Source organism: Corapipo altera, unplaced genomic scaffold, assembly GCF_003945725.1.
Source record: "Corapipo altera isolate COAL_440 unplaced genomic scaffold, ASM394572v1 46, whole genome shotgun sequence".
NCBI classification, from domain to species: domain Eukaryota; kingdom Metazoa; phylum Chordata; class Aves; order Passeriformes; family Pipridae; genus Corapipo; species Corapipo altera.
The window spans coordinates 16,683,274-16,706,859 of NW_020884883.1; the positions used below are offsets into that span (position 1 = coordinate 16,683,274).

A 23,586-nucleotide genomic window follows, 5' to 3' on the forward strand; every position below is an offset into this window, starting at 1 on the left:
TTTTTCTGCTCAAAAATATCTCTAAATTTTCCTAATTCTATTCCAATTGACACAAAAAAAAAAAAAAGAAAAAAAAAGGAAAAAAAAGAGTTGCAGTTTACGAATGACCACAAAAATGACTTGAATGTTAGAGGAAAGCCTCTAGAGTCTAAAAAATGAAAGAGGAAAGAATGTTACAGGAAAACATAAAAGAACAGCTTTTATAAGCTGGGAGAAGACTGTCTGCTGTTAAAAAGGTTTTCCAAGGTACAAGAAACATTAAAACACAAAGGGCTTAGTTTTTAAGGGTGTTCCCTGTAAGTCCTCCTGGAGTTAAAACCATCAGAAACCAAGACAGGATCAAGCTCAATTACTGCACACAAGGATAAAAAGAGATACAAAGCAATGGTTTAGGCCCCCAGCAACCACCCTGCCAGAAAGAGAGGCAAGTCCTGTCTCGCAGTATGCATGTAAGAGACCTGTGCAAGTAGCATCAGAGAGTCAACAGTAGAATCTGTGTTTGTGCAAACTGCATCCAGTTTTCAGAGAATTAAATTACGTTGGAACCCCCTGCTTTCAGAATGTCCAGAACAAAGTAATGCCAGGAAGTTTCAACTGAAAAAAATTTGCAGTAGCATGGTGGTATTTGGCTGTGAAGGACTTATTTTCCAAAATACATTATTAATCAGCACAATTTTCCTTTCCTACAGCTAAAAATAGCCCTTGTTTCTGCCTGCTCAATTCTATTAGACGTAACCGGCTGACTACATCTACTTAACAACCTTCCTATCATCCAAGTTAAAAGGGATTTAGCTCCTGAAACTAAGCTCTCTACAGATTTGATTGTGTCTTCCACTTTCTACAGGTTTCAGTGCCTTTCAGAAACAGCCCTGTACATTAAGGATGTGAACCCTCTTCTACCTGGTTGTTTTTTCTGTGGCTCCTCCTCTTGCACAGGCTGGTAAGATGGCAGAGTTCCATTTATATTTTCAGTATATTTTCCACTCCTGGAGGGGAAAGAACCCAAACCACCACTGTTAGAGAAACAGCACAGTTATGTTCAGTGCATTATGTTTCACTGCCCTCAGTGATTACCTGAAGGAAGGTGGTACCAGTTCGAGAGGCAGAGTCAGTGGCAGCGGCTGCCCAGCTTTGGCCATGTCTGTGAGGTGCATGGCCAGAACAAACTCATCAGCCTTCAGCTGCCCATCTCCATCAATATCAGCCAGTGACCTGCAGGGTTTTAACAGCAATACCAATTAGGAACAAACAGCACAATCCCTCACAAGTGACAGCTGAAACTATTTACTGTAATTTTTAAAATAAGAGAATTCCTGTGAAATGTTCTGGTAAAAATACTAATAGTAACATGAATAATTGATGAAGGGGATAATATTTTGTTAATAATGTACTGTTATCCAGATCATAGAATCCCAGAATGGTTTGGGTTGGAAGGGACCCTAAAGATCATTCAGTTCCAACTCCCTGCCATGGACACCTTCCCCTAGACCAGGTTGCTGAGAGCCCCATCCAGCCTGACCTTGAACACTTCCAAGGATGGGGCAGCCACAGTTTCTATGGGCAACCTGTGCCAGTGTCTCACCACCCTCACAGTAAAGAATTTCTTCCTAATATCCAATCTGAACCTGATCTCTTTCAGTTTGAAGCCATACCCCCTTGTCCCTTCACTGCAGGCCCTTGCAAATAGTCTCTCTCCATATTTCTTGTAGGCTCCCTTCAGGTACTGGAAAGCTGCACTTAGGTCAGCCTGAAGCTTTCTCTTTTCCAGGCTAAACAATCCCAATTCTCTTATTAAGTTTCCCAAAAATACTGCAAAAAGGATAGGAAAGGGTGAAAGATATCTCTTGATTTATTGCATCACCAATAGAAGAACTGGGAAGAGAATCCAGGACTGTTCTTAACCAGCTCAAAATGCTAGAAAACACTTTTTCAACTGTTTTTTTAAAGCAAAAGAAAACATTATATAAAATTACATCAAATTCTACAACAGGAACGTTTGCATAGAATTCTTTTTCCCCCTTGTATCTCCTTGACAGTGTAGGGAAGACATGAGCTGCCCCAGAGTACCTTTCATTGGGTAGGAAAAAGATCACCTACACCCTCTAAGGAGAAGGTGACCGTATAATCAGCTTACAAAATGTTTCCCATGCAACTGGGGGGTGGTGGCATGTGTGTGGGAAATCAATGAAATGGTTCCAGAGATGCAGGCAAGAAAGACCTTTGAGAAAGGATCCCGCTATCTATGTACATACAATTGCTGGAACGTATCCTTAGACTGCAATTGAGTGAAATGCTTAACAAAATAACTAATCTCTAAAAAAAGCAGTAAAAAAAAAGCCCCTATGAAAAACAACAAAACAAACAAAACAATCCTCATCACCCATACATATAAACCACAGTGAAAAACAAAAGCAGGAGATGATGAAATGTGGTTTTTGTTATGTTCACACACCAGCAATATTTACATATAACAGCACCATTATTACAGTAATTACCATGAATACAGCACCCAATAAAAATATTAGTAATTCCTTACTTTGGGCAAAACTGAAACTTGGGCTGTTAATTCTCTCTACATGGGCACACAGACCCCCTTGCATTGGCTACTGATACCTTCAGGATACACACCCAGGAGAAAAACAGACCCTACACACCTGCTTTATTCCCTCGCACTCTGGAGCTGACCTATACAAGCCACACTCCCTGTTTACCTTTGCAGCATGTAACCAAACAAGCTGAACAAATAAAAAGAACATTATGGCTTCCTGCTGCTAAAGACAAATGACTATCTTGGGATGCAGGAAGAAAGGAAGCTGAAGAGGAGATGTAAAGCACCAAGCTATTGTGAATTCTGCTGGGCCACTAAATTTTATGTATAACATCTGAGTTATGTCTGAAGGTGTAACCTAAACTACCATGGCTAGCAGGGTAGATTATTAAAAGCCTTCAGACAACTGTAACCACTTCTATCACCACAATAAAGGCAAGTCCTAACAAATGTGTAGTATGCAGGTATCTTTATGGAAACCACAGTAAAACTCAAAAAGGCTGAAGGATTACTTAATTTTTAATCTTCCTCCATATTTTAAAGCTAACAAGCTAGTTTTCAGAATCCTACATTTGAAATAAATGAACCCTCATTTCTGATGAACTAGTGCAACCCTGAATCAGAAACTGAAATTAGTAACTGTTCTATGATATGAACTTTAACAAACAGTGAAAAATTATGTCAAGGTGTCTTTTGGAAATGTAACTAATGAACAAACCAGTTTAAGTGGCAGCTTAGTTTCTGTTTATAATTTTAGATCTGTGGTGTCTCTTTATAATTTCTTATTTAATAAAGCACATTTCCTCTATTAACACCATAAACACACTGAATTTCTAATCAGTAACCAAACTCACCAAATAGTAGCCAGTTGAGTCTGTGAAAGGTTTGATTGCAGAAGGGCATTCCTTGCTTGAAATCCTTAGTGAGAGTGTGAAAGATTTTAACCAAAATAAGCACTTCATTCAAAGATTCACGAGGCAAAAAATGGGTCATGAACTGGGGCATGTTTATTTTTTGTATTAATCTAATCCATTTTCATCAGTTGGTTTTACTTCCAGGCTTAACAACAGGCATTACAACCTGAACACAATGAAGATATAAGTATTCTTGTGTACATTTTTTTCACTCAGAGGACCTAACAGGAAAGCTGACATGAAAAAAGGATATTTATGGTAATCCCCACAGCTGTTACAAAAGCACAGCTGACTGTCTACCTAAACCTTCAGCTAGCACACTGGAAAGCTGCCAGCTTTCTTTAGTAGCAAAGAACCATATACCCTTCTAGGCAGCTTGATGGAACCTTCAGCCCCAAATCAACTGAACAAGCTAAAAAGCATTCTTATATTAACTTTGTGTGAAGTCTTTTGAAACCACCATAATGCTGTGGCACAGCACAGATGTCACTGTAAGTCAAGAAGGAATGACTCCCTTAAATTACTTTGTAAAAATTCCAAATAAACCCCAGGTATCTAAGCAATGACTAACACAGATACATAGGAGCACATGGCACAAAAATGATTGTGAATTTCCCCCATTTTCAAAAGAAATAGTCTTAGTTTGAAAAATGCCTGCTGACTTTACAGAGCTAAATTCCACAGCCTTATGGTTAGTTCTCAGGCTCTTCTACTTCAATCCCATCACTGCCATGTTTCTCCTCTTCCCTGCAACAGCTGCTGTAGCTTCCCCAGTGTATCTGGCTTCTCCAGGTCTAACACAGAGCCCAAGTCAATGAATTGATGGTTATTTCCATTTCTTGGCTGGCTGAAACCCACTCTCTCCTGCACAGGTCTGAATATCAACACTTTCAGCTTTTATTTCATATGTAAGTCAAATCCCAAGATGAGATTCCATCTCTCACCCTGTGATGTCCCAGAGGCAGAAAACAGTATTTTTTCCCAACCATACCAAACATCATACTCACCTGATAAATATCCACTCATACTTTTGTCAAGACTGTTAAATTTCTGTCTGTATTTTAATCTGGAGGCCTGAGGAACTGCCCAGTCTGAGGTTGTAATCTTTGGTGAATTCCCAGCTAGTGATGCACTAGAGGAAGAATTTGAACTGCAATATAATTTCAAAACCAAACAAAAAAAAACAAAGCAAAAAACCAAATGAAACCAACCAACCAAACATTAAAATAAAACCAAAAGAGAAAAAGAGATAAAGAAAGAACTCTAAGTCACTTGGCTTCGTAGGCAGGCTTTGGAATAGAAGATATATAGCATTTTCTGATAATATGAAACAACTTTCACAAAGTTTAACCTCTAATAACTTGCTACAAATATTTTCATCACAAATACAGAATTTTACTGTGAAAGTAGGGACACATATTTATAAGGACACTCTTGAATTGAAGATCTTGTTCCTTTAGTATCATAGGCACTTATGCCACATAATTAATCATTTTACCACTGCAAACTATGGTATAGGAAACCATAGGAAAACATCTCAACTTTCCTAGGAGTGTTTACAAGGGCTGTGAAGCCTTGGGCAGATGTCCAAGTAACTTTAAGAGGTATGTAAATGAAGAAGCATGAGAATAAAAATGCACCTGATAAACTCATAACCAAAAGCAGCTTCTGATGCTGTTTAAACCACCATATTCCATTTCTACGTCTTCTCTTAGTGACAATGACAGGCTGAATGGAGCTTTTCCAACTCATTCAGTTCTGCAGAATAGTGCTGATGGAGTGTTCAGATATACCTATGAAACTTCCATCTGCTACTCCCAGCATTCTCAGTGTCCCATCTTTGAAAATGAGACAAACCCAGGGGCATCCAGCCTGCCTTGTTTAAGGTAATCCCCTACCCTGTCAAGTAAAAAAACATTGGAAGTGTTATCCAAGGCGATGGAAAATGGTGATAGAAACAAAGCCTTTCCGGCAGATGCAGGACAGTCATCCTCTGCAGAGAATTGGACAATATGATGGTGAAAATGCTGCCAACAGTAACACTGAAGAAGAGCTACCTTGCAACACTATATAGCATCACCAAAAGAAAGCTTTCTGATTAAAAAAAAACACCAAAGAAAACCAGAAAGATTATTCCAGGTACACACCATGCCTACAGTCATCTCACATCTGCTAACGTGAGGAGCCCAAATCCACCCCAAATGCCCTGTGCAGGCAGCAAACGGGTGCAAGAGCCTCTGAGTCACCCTATGGAACTGAGTTGGGGCTGAGATGTCCTCTGGACTGTCTATTTGGAGACATCCCTGGATGCCCAACTGGATAGATAAGCCTAGTCCCTCACTCTGCCTATGGCAAAGGTCTAAAATTAGTGAACTAGAGCAGCTATTATCAAGATTCATTATCTTACATTATTCATAAAACAAATTCACACATAAATATTGATAACAAATCCTATTCTTATATGGCTGCTGATTACATGTTGCCCTTTATAATGAATGAGCACATCAATGCACTTTTGCTTTTATAACCACTTGGTAATTTTTACTTCTACTTACTAAAGAGGTACATCTCCTTCTTTTTCACAAAATGGTTAGGGTTGGGACAAACCTGTAAGATCATCAAGTCCAACCACCAACCCGGCACCATCACCACATTCATCACTAAATCATGTCCTGATTCGTATTTTGGCACCACCTTCTCTCATTTCAAGTCCTCACCTACTTCAGAAATTTTTTTCAGATTTACTGAAAATATTACTTATTGTGCATATAAAAAAAAAAACCAAAAACTATTTTCAGACTTGGCAGGTCAAATTAGATAAGTTAATTTTTAATGACTATATTTTAAAAATAGAAATAATCCCCAAGTTTTGGAAGGTATACTACTTAAGAGCAGGACACAACTTATATACTGAACTTTCATACCTGCTAGATCCTAAATCAATGAGAGACTGTGCCTTCTGTATATTAGAACCACCAAACCCTCCTGCCACAGGACCTAAAGAACCAGAATGAGGCAGCGCTGAAAACAAACAAACAAAAATAAAACATAAACCCAAAGAAACTGTGAAGCAACCAGGTATAAGATAATGCTTTATAATCAACATTCAAGGCTTTGATAGAAGAAAAGCTAATTAAGTGTCCTGTTGTTAAGATTAACTAGTTAGAACAGAATTAACGCGTGAACTTTGAAAAAAACACCATTTGTGGGTTGTTTTTTGTTTTGTTTTTTTAAACTCTCATGCATGTATTAGCATTGCTGTCTGAAATTAACCATAGAGAAAATGAGATTCACAGTTCTGAGAGCGAGTACTGGACTGTTCTATACTTACTTGAAGAGAAAGGTATGGACAAAGGCTGCAGAAGGCTGGATGTTCCATTTGGCAACGAGGAGGTACTGACAGAAGGCACCAGGGGAGCAGAGATAACCAAAGGAGGAATGGAAGTCATGGAAGCCAGAGACATGGGAGCTAATGGTGTGATCGTAGACACAGATGTTGGCATGGACAGATTTGGCATACTACCCATTCCTAGAGCAAAATCCAATAATTCATGATTTAATATTGCAGAGGCTTCAGCATGAAATTGGGTCCCTTATGCTAAGCAGAAACTACACAAAGCAATCTGTGTCTGGAATACAGTGAGTTAAAATAGATGTTCATGTATAATATCTACCTTTTCTCTAAATTTAGACAAGACAGCTCACAGGGGAAAATATACTGAAGAATGTGAATTGAAAAAAACCCTTTATGAACAAATTCATTCTCAAGGTAGATTTAGTTAGTATTCCACAACAGAATAAGAACTACTTTTCTATAATTGCAGCTATTACTCGTTCTTCAACAAACCTTTCCCCATCTGGCCCCTGAAAGAGAATTAGAACACACCTCAAAAGCTGTGACAATGCTCTACAGGGAAAAGCTGATGCTGTTTCTGAACTCTCTTCCAAGTGTCAGCCTTGGAAGAATCCATAGGGTGAAAAGTCCTTCCTTAGGGGCCAATGTTTAGCAAAGGGTTTCTTGAAGGCAGCTGCCCAAGGAAAATAAGGGCACTTGAATTACTGGCTGAATCTTGTGAAAGACAACAGGTGAGATGATGGAAAGTTAGCAGGAGGTAACTGCATGCCAACCACAGCTCTCTGTAAATGCATGCCCTTGTATGCAAACACACAAGGGCAGGCATTAGTGAAGGGCAGGCATTCTAAATCATGTATGTAATTAATATATGCATACATTTAATTTCAGCATGGAAGTATGCACCAGTTTTTTAATCCAGATGAAGTTATGGAAATTTTGTTCTACAAAACAACAAAATAACAACAAACATGCACTGAATGCCCAAATACCATCAGAAAAGAATTAAAGTTAAAGCAATTCTGTTCAGTTAATCACATAACCAGAGCAGACAATCTGATTCACTTTGAAAAAATGTGTAAAATAACTGTTCTACCAAAATGTTGATCTTTGACTAAATTTGACTTCAAACCCCTCATGTATAAATAGGTGAATGAGTAGGAGGGAGACAAAAAAAGACCACGGGTACAAAATCAGAGCCTGCAAGTCAGATGGCAGACCTGAATGGCCTTCTTGCACCCCATGTCAATATTCAATGGAAGGTTTTTCTTTATTATTTAACATCTTCATAGAATGAAATTATCAAAAACATCAAGAAAGTGACTGGAAGAATTTCCTAAATAGGAATATCCTGGGGTTTTTTTCACTGATTCACTAAACTTTCACGGCCAGATTAATGCTTTTATTTGGCTGCAATTAAGTGTAGTTTTTTACCTCTGAACACTAAGTAATTATATATTCATAAGTACCAAAGCGAGCTGACATTAGTGGTGAAAATACTGGAGCTTGTTTCATGACAGGAGGGAGAACTGCAGGCAAGTGCTGTCCTTGCAATGTCAGCTTGATGAGTTTCATGGCTATAGAGAACTCCTGTTGATCCATTTTTCCATCCTTGTTCAGGTCTGATAGTGTCCTTAAAAACAAAATAAAATAAAATTAGAAAAGCCCATGAGGAAGAAACATGAATTTAACTTTTTTAATTAACGAGAAGCTTTTACATTTATTTATGCATAGGAAAACAAAAAACTTGCTGTAACCATTTGTTGATTTTCTACTTTCGACATTTATACCCTCAGAAGTTTAAGAAGTTTCACTACCCACTCTGCAGTCTTCTCCAGAGTTCAGTTTTAAAGTTGCTGTATATTAAATACTTAATTCCCGAGAAAGTAGGAAAACATTTGGAAAAACAGAAGTCTCCTGCCCAGTGGATACACTTGTTGCCTCCACTGCAAGCTTCTGCTATGCTTTTTTCTATGCTACTAGCCAGAATAATTATTTTAAATTAACGTTGGTAATGTAAGGAATTAATGCAAGAATCTGACACAGGATGCAGGAGGATGCAGAAATCTGCTGAGGGCACTTTCATACACCACTAAGAAAACTTCATTAATTCACAAACAGCATAAGGAGTTTTTTTAAGCCTGATATCCACAGTGTTTGACACTTTTCCAAATAAACTTAAATACAACAGGAAATTCATGTAACAGTGCATACATAGCCACAAAAGTTCTGACCAGACAAATAACATAAAATATTATTAATACTTAAGCATGCAAGGACCAAGCTCAGGAGTATAAATAAAATTAGGAATGAGTAAAAAAAAAAAATCCAGACAATGTTAAGCTACATTTTCCCTTTCATTCTGTTACTATTCAGCATAAAACCCCGAGGTCTCACAGAAGAATTTCCTTGCATTCTTTTCTAGGCATTTAAATGTCTGGTTTAGTGGTGAACATGGTGGTGGTGCTGGGTTGATGGTTGAACTTGATGACCCTAGAAGTCTTTTCTAATCTTAACTATTATATGTGTCTGAAGAAAAAATTAACTTGCATTTAGTTAGTTTCTTTAATATTCTTTCACAAGTGAGTTGTTCTTAATTATTAAGAGCCTCAACTATGTGCCTTTCAGCCCATGAATGTCTTGGTAACAGCCACGTTCCCGAAAATGAACACAGAGTTCTAGTGAAGACCGAGGAGTTACAAGGAAGAAAACATCTGTTTCAAGTGTTGCCATCACCACGTGTGTGCTGCAAGGAACAGCACTTTTCCCATTTCCTGTATTACAGCACTGGTTGGTATCTCACAGTGTATTACAACTGTCCTTCTACTAACCTTGTCACTGGCTTTAGATTTTTTTCTTCTCCTCTGCTTTCAGTGTATTTTCCACTTCCAGTTTAGTAGTATGTAATTTTTCCCCTCACTTAATCTTATTGCCATATTTTAGTGGTTACTAGTATTTCAAACATAATTCAGTTTGGTATCTCCAGCAATTCATTAACCCAGTATTTACATATTTTTCCCACATCACTATTTTAAGTGTTATTTTTTTAATCTCTTTTTCTATATTATTTAAAATATAAAGACCAGGCTTAACAATGACCTTCCCTCTATGAAATTTGCAATTTATCTTTTTTTTCCTGTTTCAAGCACTTACAGTTTAAAAGGGCTGTGTCCAATACAATCCAATTTGAATTGACATCATAAGAAAGATTTTTAAAATACTACTTTTTAATTAGGTGTTGGTACTCACATGGACTGAATCCTTCCTCTAAATTCAGTAAAATTAATACAATGACTCAGATAACACTTCTACCTTGACTGCTGAAAGCCTCTGTGAGACAACACAACATACCAAAGATTGGAGGTGCGCAGCCTTCAAGTACTATCTTTAAAAAGAAAAACAAGCAGTAAAGAATGCTTTACCATATTTCAGCAAGGATTGAAGCTGGTAGTCCTGATTGCAAAAAAAAGGTACGTGCTTGATCACCTATGATAAACAAGAGAGAAAGACAGCCTTTTACACCAGAGACACAGATTTTAAGACGAGCTCAGCACTCTCTCGGGGGATCAGATTTTCAAAAGGAACCAGCATGCTGGATGCCAAGCTTTCCAGGGTTTTTTTTCTCAGTTTTTAACGCTGTTTACAGTGATTGTCAGGTACCCATGTACCATGTAATCCCCAATCCTCACTCTGAGAAGTGATTTCAGATAGCTATAAAAGCTTGAACAGGTCACAAATCAATAGCTGTCAACAGTTCAAAAGATGCAAGACTTAAAGAAGTAAAAATGACTGAAAATTTAGTCCTGCTCCAATTACTTTTACAGGAAAGGATAAGCATGCTATTTCTTTCCTTCTCCTCTATCCCCAGTAAAAACTAGGAAAATACCATGTTCTAAATAATAATCTGTTCTGTCAGATAACACCCACTATTTCAGTATTTCAGGAAGGGAATGGGAACTGTTGTGCAATCCCATACCAAGTTCCACATCAACTGGTACTGATCATGCTGTAAACAAACACACAACAAAACATTCACAGTGGTGTTTATGCTTACCTCTGAGTGAATTACAGATGCTTAAAGCTAAGACTTCAGGTTATTCTTGCAGCTCTCTCTTCCCTTATGTTTATATACAACCCTTTACTTCAAGCATTTGCCAAATAAATAATGATGCCTTCAGATGCATGTGCAGGTAAGAGCCCAGTTGTGGCCTAAAGGTAGTTTCTAGAACTGCCTGTTTTTCAGCTAGAGGTAAACACCAACCTCCCGGCGCTGTCACTTAGCCTGAAGATGTGCATGTTCCAAACTGACAATTTCCCACTCTCTTCAGTCCTTTCCAGCCCCCAAAGGGGAAAAGCAGGAGCAACTAGACAGGGCATTAGCAGATAGCTGGGCAGGTAAAAGCAATCAGGGCTGGTCTCTACTGCCCACACACAAAGAACAGGGCATTCTTAAATTAAGTCATCTTTACCAATAAACTTGAGTGTTTTCTTGATATCACATGCAGATTCTTACATTTAAAACCTGCAAGTTCTGAGGTGCATAGCAACATGATCCAGTTGTTCCAGCAGCTGAATGCAACTGGAACTGACAGCAGGGCAGCGCAAAATGCCATTAGTGTATCCAGAACCTGCTGAAGGCCCAATGCATAATAAATTCCAAACAGTCACTAACAAGGACATGCTGTCAGCATCTCTCTCGCTGCCTCCTCCTCCAAAACAAAGATATCTAACAGCACAGTATTCTCTAACACTGCTCAGACAGAGGAGAGCCACTTCTGGTGTCTCTGGCGTCACTTGCCACAATAGTTACTGTAAGTGTTCCTTGGCAGCCTCCCATCTAAGCACAGATCTTGCCTGATACTCTTTGGTTTCTGAAACCAGACAGAATGACAGCACATAGCTGGTAGCTGCAGAAGTGACAGGGTTAATGGAATAGTGCTCCCGTGCCAGACCTTAGAGGAAAGCTTGTAAAGTTTACTAATAACCTGTGGCTGTTTGCCTGAAGAATATGGTTATTAGTCACACAACAAAGGGCTAGAAATAGGATGCAGTTCTCAAACTGTTTCACAAAGATAGGTATGTGTACACAGAAGTTAATGTGTAATGCAGAGCCTCAGACCAACCTGTAATGTAGCCTCCCGTGGGTTTAAGGCTATCAAACTGCTTGTCGTGCTTGGCCCGCTCTTCGGAGGTGATGGCCCATATGTTTGGACCTCCTGAAAAAAAACAAACCAAAACAAAATTCCCAGTGAACAACCTTTAAAAAATAAAGCAAGTCGTTTGCAAAATAAAAGCTTGGCTTCTCAAGAGACAAAGTTAGATGTGGACACACCCAGCCCCTACCAGTTTGGCAAGGACGTTATGAAACACAAACCTGCTTCCCAGATGTGCAAGCGGAGCTGAGACAATCCCTCAGCCAGACTGCTTTACCCTCGGCTTTCAAACAAGCTCTGTCGCCCTTCAAAGCTGGTGCAAAGCAGTTTCCTGTCGCTGCTGATTGTTTGCAGCCTGGGCAGGATGCACATGTCTCACCATACCCTGTGTGAGCCAAATACTCCCCTGGTTCACTGATAAACAAATCGCATTCAGTGTCACTCGGGTTCTAGTGCAGAGGGGTAACACCCTCCAGCTGCCAAGGAGGCTTGTGCTTGTCTTGTCAATAATCTAAAAACAAAATTGTGACTGCTAAAAAAAATATGTTGGGCTTTTCTGACAAAGGAGTGACATTCTGGGTTTTTGGTTTGGTTTTTTTTTTTAGACAACATACAATTTCAACTTCACATTTTTTGATACTTCACAAAGCATAAAATATTGCAGCCTCAGGGCAGCAAATAGAAATTGCAGGGAATAGTCATGTTTACAGAGCTGTGCTGGTAATACCAGGCAGAACCAGAGAGACTCTCAGAAATGCTCCAACCTGCTGCATAAAGGTCAGGGTGTGTATCCTTTGCAGGAAAAGCAGTTTGCCAGAAATAACTGGGTTTGGTTTTTAAGTAGGAGGAAGTTTCAGTCAGGAAGTTCTTGACAAATATTTAATTTTTCATATCAATGAGTGTGAGAATTAGCCAAAATTCTGAATGGAAACCCTTGAAACAGCATTAAAAGGTTATTACTTCAAAACATCTCTAAAATTACCTTCTCCTGAGCATTACTACTTCCAAAGAACTGTTAATCTGTTCAAGTATTTGTATTGCTCACTAAAAGACAGTGAAGGGAATAAATAATTCTTCTAATAAGATACCAACAACTTGCCTTAGAAACCACAGTACTTTGAAAGGAAGTTACTATAAAATGCTTCCTCTTTTCCTACATAAATCTAATTTCAAAGCTTTAATTTCAAGAGCTTTTTGTATTCTTTTTTCAAAGAACAAAGTGAAGGGACTGCAAGCTGATGTACTTGCCAATATTGGCACAGTAATAATGTTAATCATCTCTCATCTGTCTTTATCTACATAAGCAAAGCCATTTTCAAAAAAAACCTTAATGTCTCCTCTCAAGAAGGCCCTGCTAAAACTGCCATTCTCCTTGCATGTGTACAGATTTAATTCTTTACCCTTGCTCCTTAATAGGGAAATACAAATAGTTAAAAAGGCCAAAACAAATCAGAAACTCACTGGGGAGATGACTGACGGAAAAGACGTGAGGGCATTAGGATACACCCTCTACACACTTCAGTTTGGAGTTTTGCTTCCCTCTCTTGGGGATATACCAATTTTTTCTTTTACTGTGGCCTCAATGAAAGGGTCTTCTTGCAGGTTGCACGGGAAATTGCACTTCAAGACCCGCCCCCTTCTCTCTTCTGATTAAACGAGTATAAATAAATCTAGATTAGATACTAATAATAAAGTGAAATAAATCTAAATCAGATGCCTGTAAGTCCATGGGCAGTGAGAGCATTGCTGTAATATACAAATAAGGACAACTCATACCCAATGGCAAGAATTAGAGCAGCACTTAGATCTCTTTAAAGTGTTAATTTTAAGATACAAGCAAAAAGTGCATGATGTGGTTATGCTTATAGACATTGTCTGGACAAGACGAAGAAATGCTCCTAAAGCTACCAGCAGCAACTTCAGAGAACTTGACCATTTTTTTCATTTATGGAAAATATTAACAACATCCCATTTTCCTTATATTAAATACTGTTCTTTAATCATCTCTTGAAGCAGGTAGCTACAACGCTCCTTAGATTTTTAAAATTGATGCCTGAAACGTTAAGACCACTGCAGTATATTCACATGGTCAGTGGCTGCAAAACAATAAAAATACAGTAACAATTCCTTGATTAGAGTTATGACCATCACCACAGCCTCCCTAAAGAATCCTATTTACATTGTAAAACAACTTCAGTTTACATATGTATCGAAATGCAAAACTTCTCACTTGTATGCAACAAATCAAGCAAGAAGATGGCAATCAATCTTGAAAACCTTCTTATATATTTTAGCAAAACACCTCTTTGAATACAATCTGGTAAATTATGTTTCCCCTCCAACTATGAAATTTGAAGTTTTACATAGCAGTGTCTCAAATGTATTAAAATCTTACAGGTCATTAGTAAAGTCTCATTCAACAAGTGATTCAAGATCCACATTCACCCTTCATTCTCATTTTTGAATTCATTAACACTCCTCAAGAACCTCATTATTTTTTGCACACAAAATATTTCGTGCACTTTTACCTCTGGAACTAGAACTTCAAGGTCCCTTCCAACCCAAGCCTGTGATTCTGTGATCTAGTCCAAGCCCCCTGCAATGAGCAGGGCCATCTTTAACTAGGTCAGATTGCTGAGAGCACCTTCCAACTCAGCCTTGAATGTTTCCAGGGATGGAGCATCCACAGGTTCTCTGGACAACCTGTGCCAGTGTTTCACCACCCTCATAAAAAATTCTTCCTTACATCTAGTTTAAATCTGCCATCTTTTAGTTTAAAACCATTAACCCCTCTCCTGTCACAACAGGTCCTGATAAAATGTTTGTCCCAATCTTTCCTATAGGGTCCCTTTAAGTATTGAAAAACCACAAAAAGTTCTCCCTGGAGCCTTCTCTTTTCCAGGCTCAACAACCCAAAATTTCTTGCAAGTATAAATTTCCTTTAAAAAAACCTTTGACTACAACTACATTATTATGTAAACAAGTGCTTCTATGACCTTCTACAGTTCTTGTGAGCCAGTGCAAGCAGGTACTGTCACGGGAAAGTGATAATTCCAAACACACATTATCAAAAGAACATTGTGAGAACATCTCAGGGACCTGAAGTAAGTTCTACCCTAACAACACTTAAGAGAGAGTGTCTGCCATCTGCAGCCTGAACTAGAACAGGTCATTGTTTTACAAATACAGGTTAATAACCTTTGGACAATGAAAATATTTGTTTAAAACAAAAAACAAAACAAAATAAAACAAAACAAAACAAAAAACAAACAACCAATAGTTCTGGTAAAGATTCACAGTAAGGGCAGTTAAACCCCACCCACACTTCTTATTTAAAGATTCACTTGGTTTTTTCCAACGCTACAGAAACAAGATACAGAGCACAGCACAAGAGGGAAGGTTAAAGCACTGCAAATGCTTAGTTTTAGCTTAACCAGGTGCTCATTACTCTTTTGATGTCAACATTTGGTGATACAATTAAGTAAAATCTGTGTACAGAAAGCATCATATTAAGATTCCTCAAAATATTGAGCAAAAATACCACACCAGTCTATCTGAAATAAACACTTGGAACTATGAGATTCACGAGGTCTTGGCAATTCTACAAAGCCCGTTGTGACACCATTCTCCAAATTGTCAGGTTTGCCTTTAGTACAATCAAAACCATCAAAATAAAGACTTACACGGACAAAATTACTTTGAAACTCGGTTCTCCCGTGCAATCACAATCAAAACATGCTACAATCTTCACAAACACTGTGATTGTTTCCTGAAACTTCCAGAAGCAGTAAAAATGGACACTCAGCACAACTGCTGAGAAAAACCACACTGCCCAACTTTTGGGCACGTTGAACTCTGAGGAAGGGAAGAGTACTCCTTTTCTTGGAAGGGCAAAGCTGCAGGAAGAGTCAAAGAAACATCTGCTACTCAAATTGTATCATCTAAACTTACCTGGCTTAGCTCAACATTTTTTTGCACTAACATGCCTTCAGTCCCAGGGTTGAGAAATGTCTTGCCCATAAACCAGATCCAATTAATTTTGCCCAAAGATATTTCTGTTCTTCTTCCTTCCTCACAGCCCTAGTCCTTACTCATGGCAAGTCATCCATGAATCATAAACTCAGATGCAGGGGTCCTCTCTTCACAGTCACCTCCCTGACCACAGGATGGGCAAGAGGCGGGAATCTTCTTGATGGAGCAGTGGTGAACCTTTGGCTCTCCAGAGGTTCTGAGCTGGCATCAAGTAGCAGTGAACTACAATACTTTTAAAAATCAGTTCTGCATAAATCAAAATACAGTTGCTACTACATGCTCTCATGAGAGGCTTTGCTGCAGCCAATGAATAGTACATTGCTACTTTTCTGACTTAGCTTAAATTTCCTGGATGTTTTCAAGAGATAAATAATTTTTCCCAACTATAGCTGGTAAAATTTTGGAGGGGAAAAATAGTACAATCTCTCTGACAAGATGATCGCTCATAAGAATAAAATCATTATTTTTCTAAAGGGGTTACTTTACAATCTCACAGCTTCACAAAAGAAGCAAGACCTGCCTGGACTGTATATGACTACACTGCATTTTCAGGAATCAAAACTCAAGAAATGCTGAACTCTGGAGGTTTTTCCCCACAGAGACTTTCCCTATAATAGAATAACTATTGTCTTCACTTGCTTTTTTTTTTTGTTTATGAAAAAAACACGTCTATATTAGCAACACTTTTGGAGGGCAGAGGTTAAACTGTCCTTCTGTTCTACAGAAGGTCGACACTTTCAGAGAAGAATCGGGATAAACGTCAGGACTGGCAACTGTTCTTGAGACTCAACATGGGAAACCTGGACTCACAATCCCAGAAATGTCTCTGCAGATTCCCTATTCCAAAACAGAAAATCAACAGTGGAATCCACCCATGTAGAAAGTCCATATGGAATGAGAAAGATCCACACAAACAACCTGAAGCTCAACATGATTTTAATGTAATGTTAAGACTTCTCTGAAGATGACAAAACACATACTGCCCTTACCTTCATGTAACAGGTTATTTCTGTAATTCAGTGTGTTAGCACTCACAATTTTCTACTGTTGGAAACAAGCTGAGGATTTAAATGACATTTGCTGTTCCTATGAGTTCATTTTAAATAAAAGACATCTCTCTACAAGAGAGTATGGGAGTCTTCTTATGGTAGGATCACAGCATTTCATAGAAAAGCTCAAGAAATGCCTTTACAACACTGCATCAGACAGGTTGTCTTCTGAATAAAAAAAAAAAAGACTGGCTTTGATGGGCTGCCAACATCAGAAAGAGAAACAAACAGTTTTTTACTTAAAATGGTAAATTACCATTGAAAAAGAGGGGAGAAAAGAAAGTGTAGTTCTAGAAGAAAAGTAAACAGATTTAAAAGCACTCTGTAAGACCTCTGCCACAGGTTAGTACTACCTGTAGGCAACAGGTAACTGTAGTGAGAGCAACAGTGTTAGTGATAAGGATAAGGGCAACTTTTCACTTGTGAAAAACTATAAGACATTTCTTACATTCTCCAAAGAACTGTGTTTGTTTTTCACTCACAGGCATTGCTTGTTTTTCTCTAATAAAAACTACGCTCCTACGACCTACAAAGTTAATTAACTCCACAGAGATTGTAAACCTAAATTGGAAGAGCATTCCTTGCACACGTAAGTCACGAGGATGAGTGATTATACCACCACCTTTTTAACCATCCAAAAAACTAGCATGAAGCTTCATAATGACCCTAAATAAATATTTATCCCTATGTTTAAAGACAGGGGAATTTCAGCACAGACATGCAGCAACGTGCCTCAAGCTGTACAACAAGGGGTTTTCCTTAATGCAACCAGAAATCTCATTATAGTCTCCCATTAGGAGCCTCCAGAGAGTTGCTTGGTCTAGGACATATTGGGATAAATCTCATAATTCCAGTCTTTCTGTGTTTGTAGATAAGTTTACCACAAAATTATTTATTACAGATTGGATTTAACGCTCCCAACTGAGATGTTGAATCAGACTTCTAATTTTTCCTCAGTGGTGAATAAACACTCCAGGAGTCTGAAAACATACAGAACTTTCTACCATTAGTCTGAACTTGAGATTCCTTATCAGTCTTATTGCTATTTTCAATATTTGCTTCCCTCCTTCGTTGTTGATTCTTTATATCAAACGTAAGAGAAAATGCTGACCAATAATCAGCATTTATTCCTATTTAGGTGTGCTAATGTGTCCACCACTACTTCGGTGGCTTTGAGTCCGTCCCAAGGCATCACCTGCTCTTCCTTGAGGACTGCACCTCCTATTCACAGCTCCCATGATCTCAGGGTATGGTAGGAGCCACATACAATCTCCTTTCACAACACATACATTGTCCTACATTGTCCTCTGACTACTTGTCCTACCAGAAATGCTTCATGGAAGCTCTCAGCACATTAAGTAACACCATGGCAACTGCCAGAAGAGAGGGGTATGTCTATACTTAATTATAACTTCATCAACTTCTTTTAATGTGTGCACAGTTAAAAGGAAACACTTGTAGCTAAAGCATATTAAACACAGGGAAACGTTTCTCCTTCAATTTTGTTTTTTTCATTAAAATTACAAGAATTGTGTGCACTGATGCCAAGGGAATTTTTAAAGACTTTCAAGCATACCCAAAAATAACTGGTACCTGCACACAGTCTGTTAAACAGTGTGAGACAAGTGCAGAGCTACACAGATTTGGCCAAGAAATGCTTATTTAATTGAAGAGCACACTTACAGAAATGAGGACAAAGCAGCAGCAGCCACATTGTATTCTTTCCATTTTGTACAGGATTTCCAGATATTTTGATATACAGGGAAGCCTTAGGTTAGCAGTTCACTAAAATCAAATACTGGGCTTATTTAAACTATCCACCTACTCCTACAAGATATGATACACAATTCTGCCTGATGGTATCATCACTGGCACCTCTCCACTTCAATACAAAAAATCCATAAAGGAAGAACATTAAAATTTCTGTGTCATGCAATGATCTCAATGTGGAAACATAATCCTTGCTTTTAGAAGGAGTATAATCCCTAAAACAATTTAGAGATACATAATAGTCTAATCCATGCTTACAGTTTAGATCTACTCCTTTTCTGAATCCTACAGCACACTTGACTGTTCCAAAGCACTTAAACTATCAGTTTATAACAACAGGATAGTATTGCTATACTTTATAAAAATCACAGAAACTTTTAACTCGTTATGGTTATTGATTTTCAGAAGATCCTTTCTAATTAAGTTATTGCCAACTCCACTGAAATATAAACCAACACATCAAGGAAGCAAAACACTCAAAAAAACCACCAAAAAAATCCCAAAATAACAAAACCACACACACACAAACCCAACAACAAAAAACCACGCAAAAACAAACCAAAAATGCAAAACACAGACATATCATTACTTGAAAATGTACTAACAAAAAATATTTTTCAAGTTTTGTTAGAACTCCAATAATGCAGAAAATACATTAGGAAATGTGTATAAACATGACAGTACTCTGAACTGCACACTGACATGCTACCTTTTACACTAATTTTCTGTAGAATTTGTGACAATTCATTCAATAGAGTTTTTTTGATTTAAGTTTTAATGAGGTAAGTTTTCTACTTCTCATCAAAAAGTGCAATTACTATAACAGGCAATGTTGGTAAACTTATGCTTTATTCCTGAGAGCTAATTAACTTCTTTTCTTACACGAAGAAGTTGCCACGCAGACTTGGCTTAACCTAAGCCTTCCCCAGATGCAGATTCAATACCAGCAATTAACAGAAAAGTATTTTCCGCCTAATTCTGGAGAAGCAATGCCAGTGAAACCACCTGTAGTTGCTGAGTTACTAACACTGATGCAGCACATGAAACAAGCCCCTTCTTCTATCCAACAACATAGCTCTGTCTGTGCCCAGAATCACAGAACTAGAGAATCATTTAGGTTGGAAAAGACCTAAAGATCATCGAGTCCAGCCATTAACCCAGCACTGCCAAGCCCATCACTAAACCATGTCCCTCGGTGCCATGTCTACAGTCTTTTAAACACTTCCAGGGATGGTGACTCCACCACTGCCCTGGGCACCCTGTTCCAATGCTTGACAACCTTTTTGGTGAAGAAACTGATCCCAATATCCAATGTAAACCTCTCCTGGCGCAACTTGAGGCTGTTTCCTCTTGTCTTATCACTTGGTACTTGGGAGAAGCGCCCGGCCCCCACGTGGCTACAACCTTCTCTCAAGGAGTTGTAGAAAATGAGAAGGTTCCCCCGGAGCCTCCTTTTCTCCAGGCTGAGCCCCCCCAGCTCTCTCAGCTGCTCCTCATCAGACTTGTGCTCCAGACCCTCCCCCAGCTCCGTTGCCCTTCTCTGGATTCACTCCAGCCCCTCAGTGTCTTTCTTGTCACGAGGGGCCCAAAAGTGAACATAGGATTTGAGGTGCAGCCTCACCAGAGCCCAGTATAGGGCGACAGTCATTTCCCTAAATCTGCAATTAATACTTTTGGATGGATTCTAGAAATGGAAACAAGAGAAGAAAAAAGTCACACCAACAAGAATCTTTCAAACAGAAGGTATGAAAAGTTCAAGTAAGCAACATTATCAAGGTATGAAATAACCATACTTTGCCAAATTCTGCCCTATCAGCTGTAAGACTGGCATCCATTTGCTTTTAAGGTTACCAAACTTCCAGCTGATGGACTCCATAGCCTTCCTTTCCAGCATGACACAGAAGATGGAAGATAAGCTTACCCTTCAGTTAAGGACAAATCAGAAGTCTTTTTGAGTAAACTCAGTCAACCTGTACAGCATAAAAGTCTTTCATGAGGAAAATAAAAGTTTTTAGTCACCATGCTTGAGGAAAAAGAAGACCAGAGCTTGGATTAAACTTTTCTAATTCTGGAAATGGATTTTTTATGCTGCTGCTGCTCACCAGCAGTCACAAAAAACCCCTCTGATTTAATTAAAAATTTACAAAAGGATAATTTGTTTAATTATTGTCTAGCAAATCCCTGTGGAGTGCAGCGAAACTAATAAGATGCAGGTGAGTTTCCATCTGCGGCAGCCAGTAAATCTTTCTGCACCAAGAGAAATGCAGGCAATAAAAATACCAGGCAAGAGGATTCAAAATGAAACTTGAAATTAGGTGGAGTGAAGGAAATTATTCTCCTACGAAAACATACTCTGACATAAAATCAGTGCAGAACTCTGTTTCAGGAATATTAAATCCTTTACAGTAATTTTTGTAGTTCTCATCATTATCTGGTCATTAGAGTAAAAACCACATTTCTGGGTTCTCAGACTTGAGGAGGAAGTCTGGGACCAGAAGGAAGGCTGATGGGCTATATTTGCAGAGAATTGGGATACAGACTTGAAGAAAAGAGGAAAAGAGAAGAACAACAACAAAAAAAAATTACACAGGAAGGGTGGGAGAGAAGGAAAACGAAGAGGTATTTCCTGAATGATCTTGGAAAAAAATGAAATTAGGAGATAACTTAGGAAACAAAACACAGTAACGGCCCTTCCAGCACAGACTGAGTATTCCCCCAGCTGAGATCCCAGACAGAACAACAGGCACGTGGTGGTACCACAGCACTTGGTGGTACTGCTCCAGGATGGCTTCTCAGCTCCCAGGGCAGCTCCTGAACCAGAGGTGGCACCTCATCAGCAGCAGGAAAATCCACCTATCTCTAATTGTTTAAGGAATCCAGGTGACCTTTTGGCATCCACAGCTTCCTACAGTTTACCCTGTTTATTTGACACTGCAAAGTGCTCTGTATGTTTGATATCTGCCAATAGCACTTTCATCTGATACCGGTTCATTTTCGTGTTATCAGAAATTAATACCATTCCTCTGCCTGAAAAATGACAGATGACCTTGAGAAGGAAACATTCTACTGTATCCACCATCCCCACTCTTTCTTTTCCAAGCTGAAATGTCCTAGTCAATGTAATTATTCCACATACAGAAGCTGTTCTGTATCTTTGATCACTCTTGTTAAACTCCTCTTTGTAACTTCTAGTCCTGGCACAAGGAAAAAATACAGGGAAAGCCAGAAGAAAACACAAAGGTAACAGAAGCAGAGAGTTTGCTTAAGCAGTACTCCTTAGAAGGTAAATTATTAATTAGCAAAACCTGCCAACTATATGCAGCATATACACAAGATTACTTTCCCAGCACACACGGGAGTTTGATTTTAAATATAATAAATTTAAAATTGTCTAATTTATGTTCATAAAACCACTGGTATCAGTTTATACCACAATCCCTAATCCTGCCTCCCCAATGGCTCATGGGGACATTTAGGAACTAGAATTTGGAACAGAGTTCTTCTCTGGGTATTAGAGTTTCTCAACTGCCAGAAAGCAGCAATTTGGCAAGCTTCTTGAGCCAAAAAAGCACCAAAGAAAAAAGCAAAGCATTTAACAGCCTTGGTATAGATCCTTCCTCCTCCTTGATTCCATGTATTGGTTCCAAAGCATCTTGAGACAGTGAGTCCCAAAAATTAGTTGTTCATGGTGTGAAACAAACAAACAAACAAACAAACAACCCAACCAACAAACAAACCCAGGTTCTTCTGCTTGCCTTAAGCTCAATAATTTCACTAGGTACTGCTTTCCCTTTCAGCACTGAGAAAAAACAGTGAATGTTCTTTTCCTTGTTAGCCTTTTCTATACTGTTGTGGCTTTACAGGTTTCTATTGTACCTTCATCTCAGCTGCCTCTTCTCTAAAACTAAACTAAACAGTTCTAATCCATTTAGTCTCCCTTAACACAAGAGCCACATCCTCTCTTTGGACATTTTTTTCATGGGTACCCTTATTTCTTGTTTTGTTATAGGTTTTCCAGAACCTTTGTGTAACAGCAACTGCAGAGTGGATCATTTCCAGAACAGGGAGCCCAGTGGATGTAGAGTTATCTTCAGGTCAGGTTAAAAAGTACTGTCCATGTATTTCTTAATCCAATCTCAATATAAAGACTGTGAGAAATAAGAGGAATAACTCTGCTGGCCTTCTAACCCACATTATCTCTATCAGAAAATGGTCACACATTAACTCACATGTGCATATTTTTCTTCCCCAAGCCTGAAGAATTCCTATGAAACACAGTGCTATGAAAGCACTATCATTTGTTGCACAGTCATTACTATCTGTAGCTCTTAGGAAGATACAAGTGCACCTTTTTCAGTACTGCCATACAAGTATCAACACACACTGTAACAGGTGCAGAGCTCTTCTATAATAGTGAAAGCAAGACTTTCAGAAAAGACATGTTTCCTAAAGAAATAACTGTGCTGCAGAGATCACAGTTCAATGGAAAATCATGGCTATGAGAAGAAATGCAGGGAAAAATGTTGGGACATGCTTTAAAATATACCACCTACTGTAAAAATGCATATATATATATATAAAACATTTAAGCAAATTACTTTGATAAGCAGCACTAAAACTCTTGATATTCAGTTGATCTTACCTGCTCTTGAGACTCGCATACAGAGAACTTCACATCCAACTAAAGCACAAGTGTTTTTAAGTTATTAAAATATCTTCTTTGAAGGTACCCAACAGGAATGCTAATTCCATGAACACTGACATTCTT

The 23,586-nt window shown here is 38.5% G+C and overlaps 1 protein-coding gene across 9 annotated transcripts in view; it reads right to left on the reverse strand.

The window, feature by feature from the left end:
- Positions 1–23,586, reverse strand: part of ITSN2 (intersectin 2) — an 83,000-nt gene that overhangs the window by 39,922 nt on the left and 19,492 nt on the right. For 5 of the 9 annotated variants that reach the window (XM_027640896.1, XM_027640890.1, XM_027640892.1 and 2 more), the window contains exons 3-11: positions 11,938–12,030; positions 10,237–10,300; positions 8,284–8,447; positions 6,794–6,991; positions 6,387–6,483; positions 4,470–4,612; positions 3,403–3,466; positions 1,075–1,212; positions 901–986 (exon numbers count right to left, since the gene is read on the reverse strand). In XM_027640896.1, the coding sequence (XP_027496697.1) occupies positions 901–986; positions 1,075–1,212; positions 3,403–3,466; positions 4,470–4,612; positions 6,387–6,483; positions 6,794–6,991; positions 8,284–8,447; positions 10,237–10,300; positions 11,938–12,030 (1,047 nt within the window). Of the gene's footprint in view, positions 1–900; positions 987–1,074; positions 1,213–3,402; positions 3,467–4,469; positions 4,613–6,386; positions 6,484–6,793; positions 6,992–8,248; positions 8,448–10,236; positions 10,301–11,937; positions 12,031–23,460; positions 23,530–23,586 lie in introns of those variants that run through there. The other 4 variants (XM_027640897.1, XM_027640895.1, XM_027640893.1 and 1 more) reach the window with 3 other exon arrangements.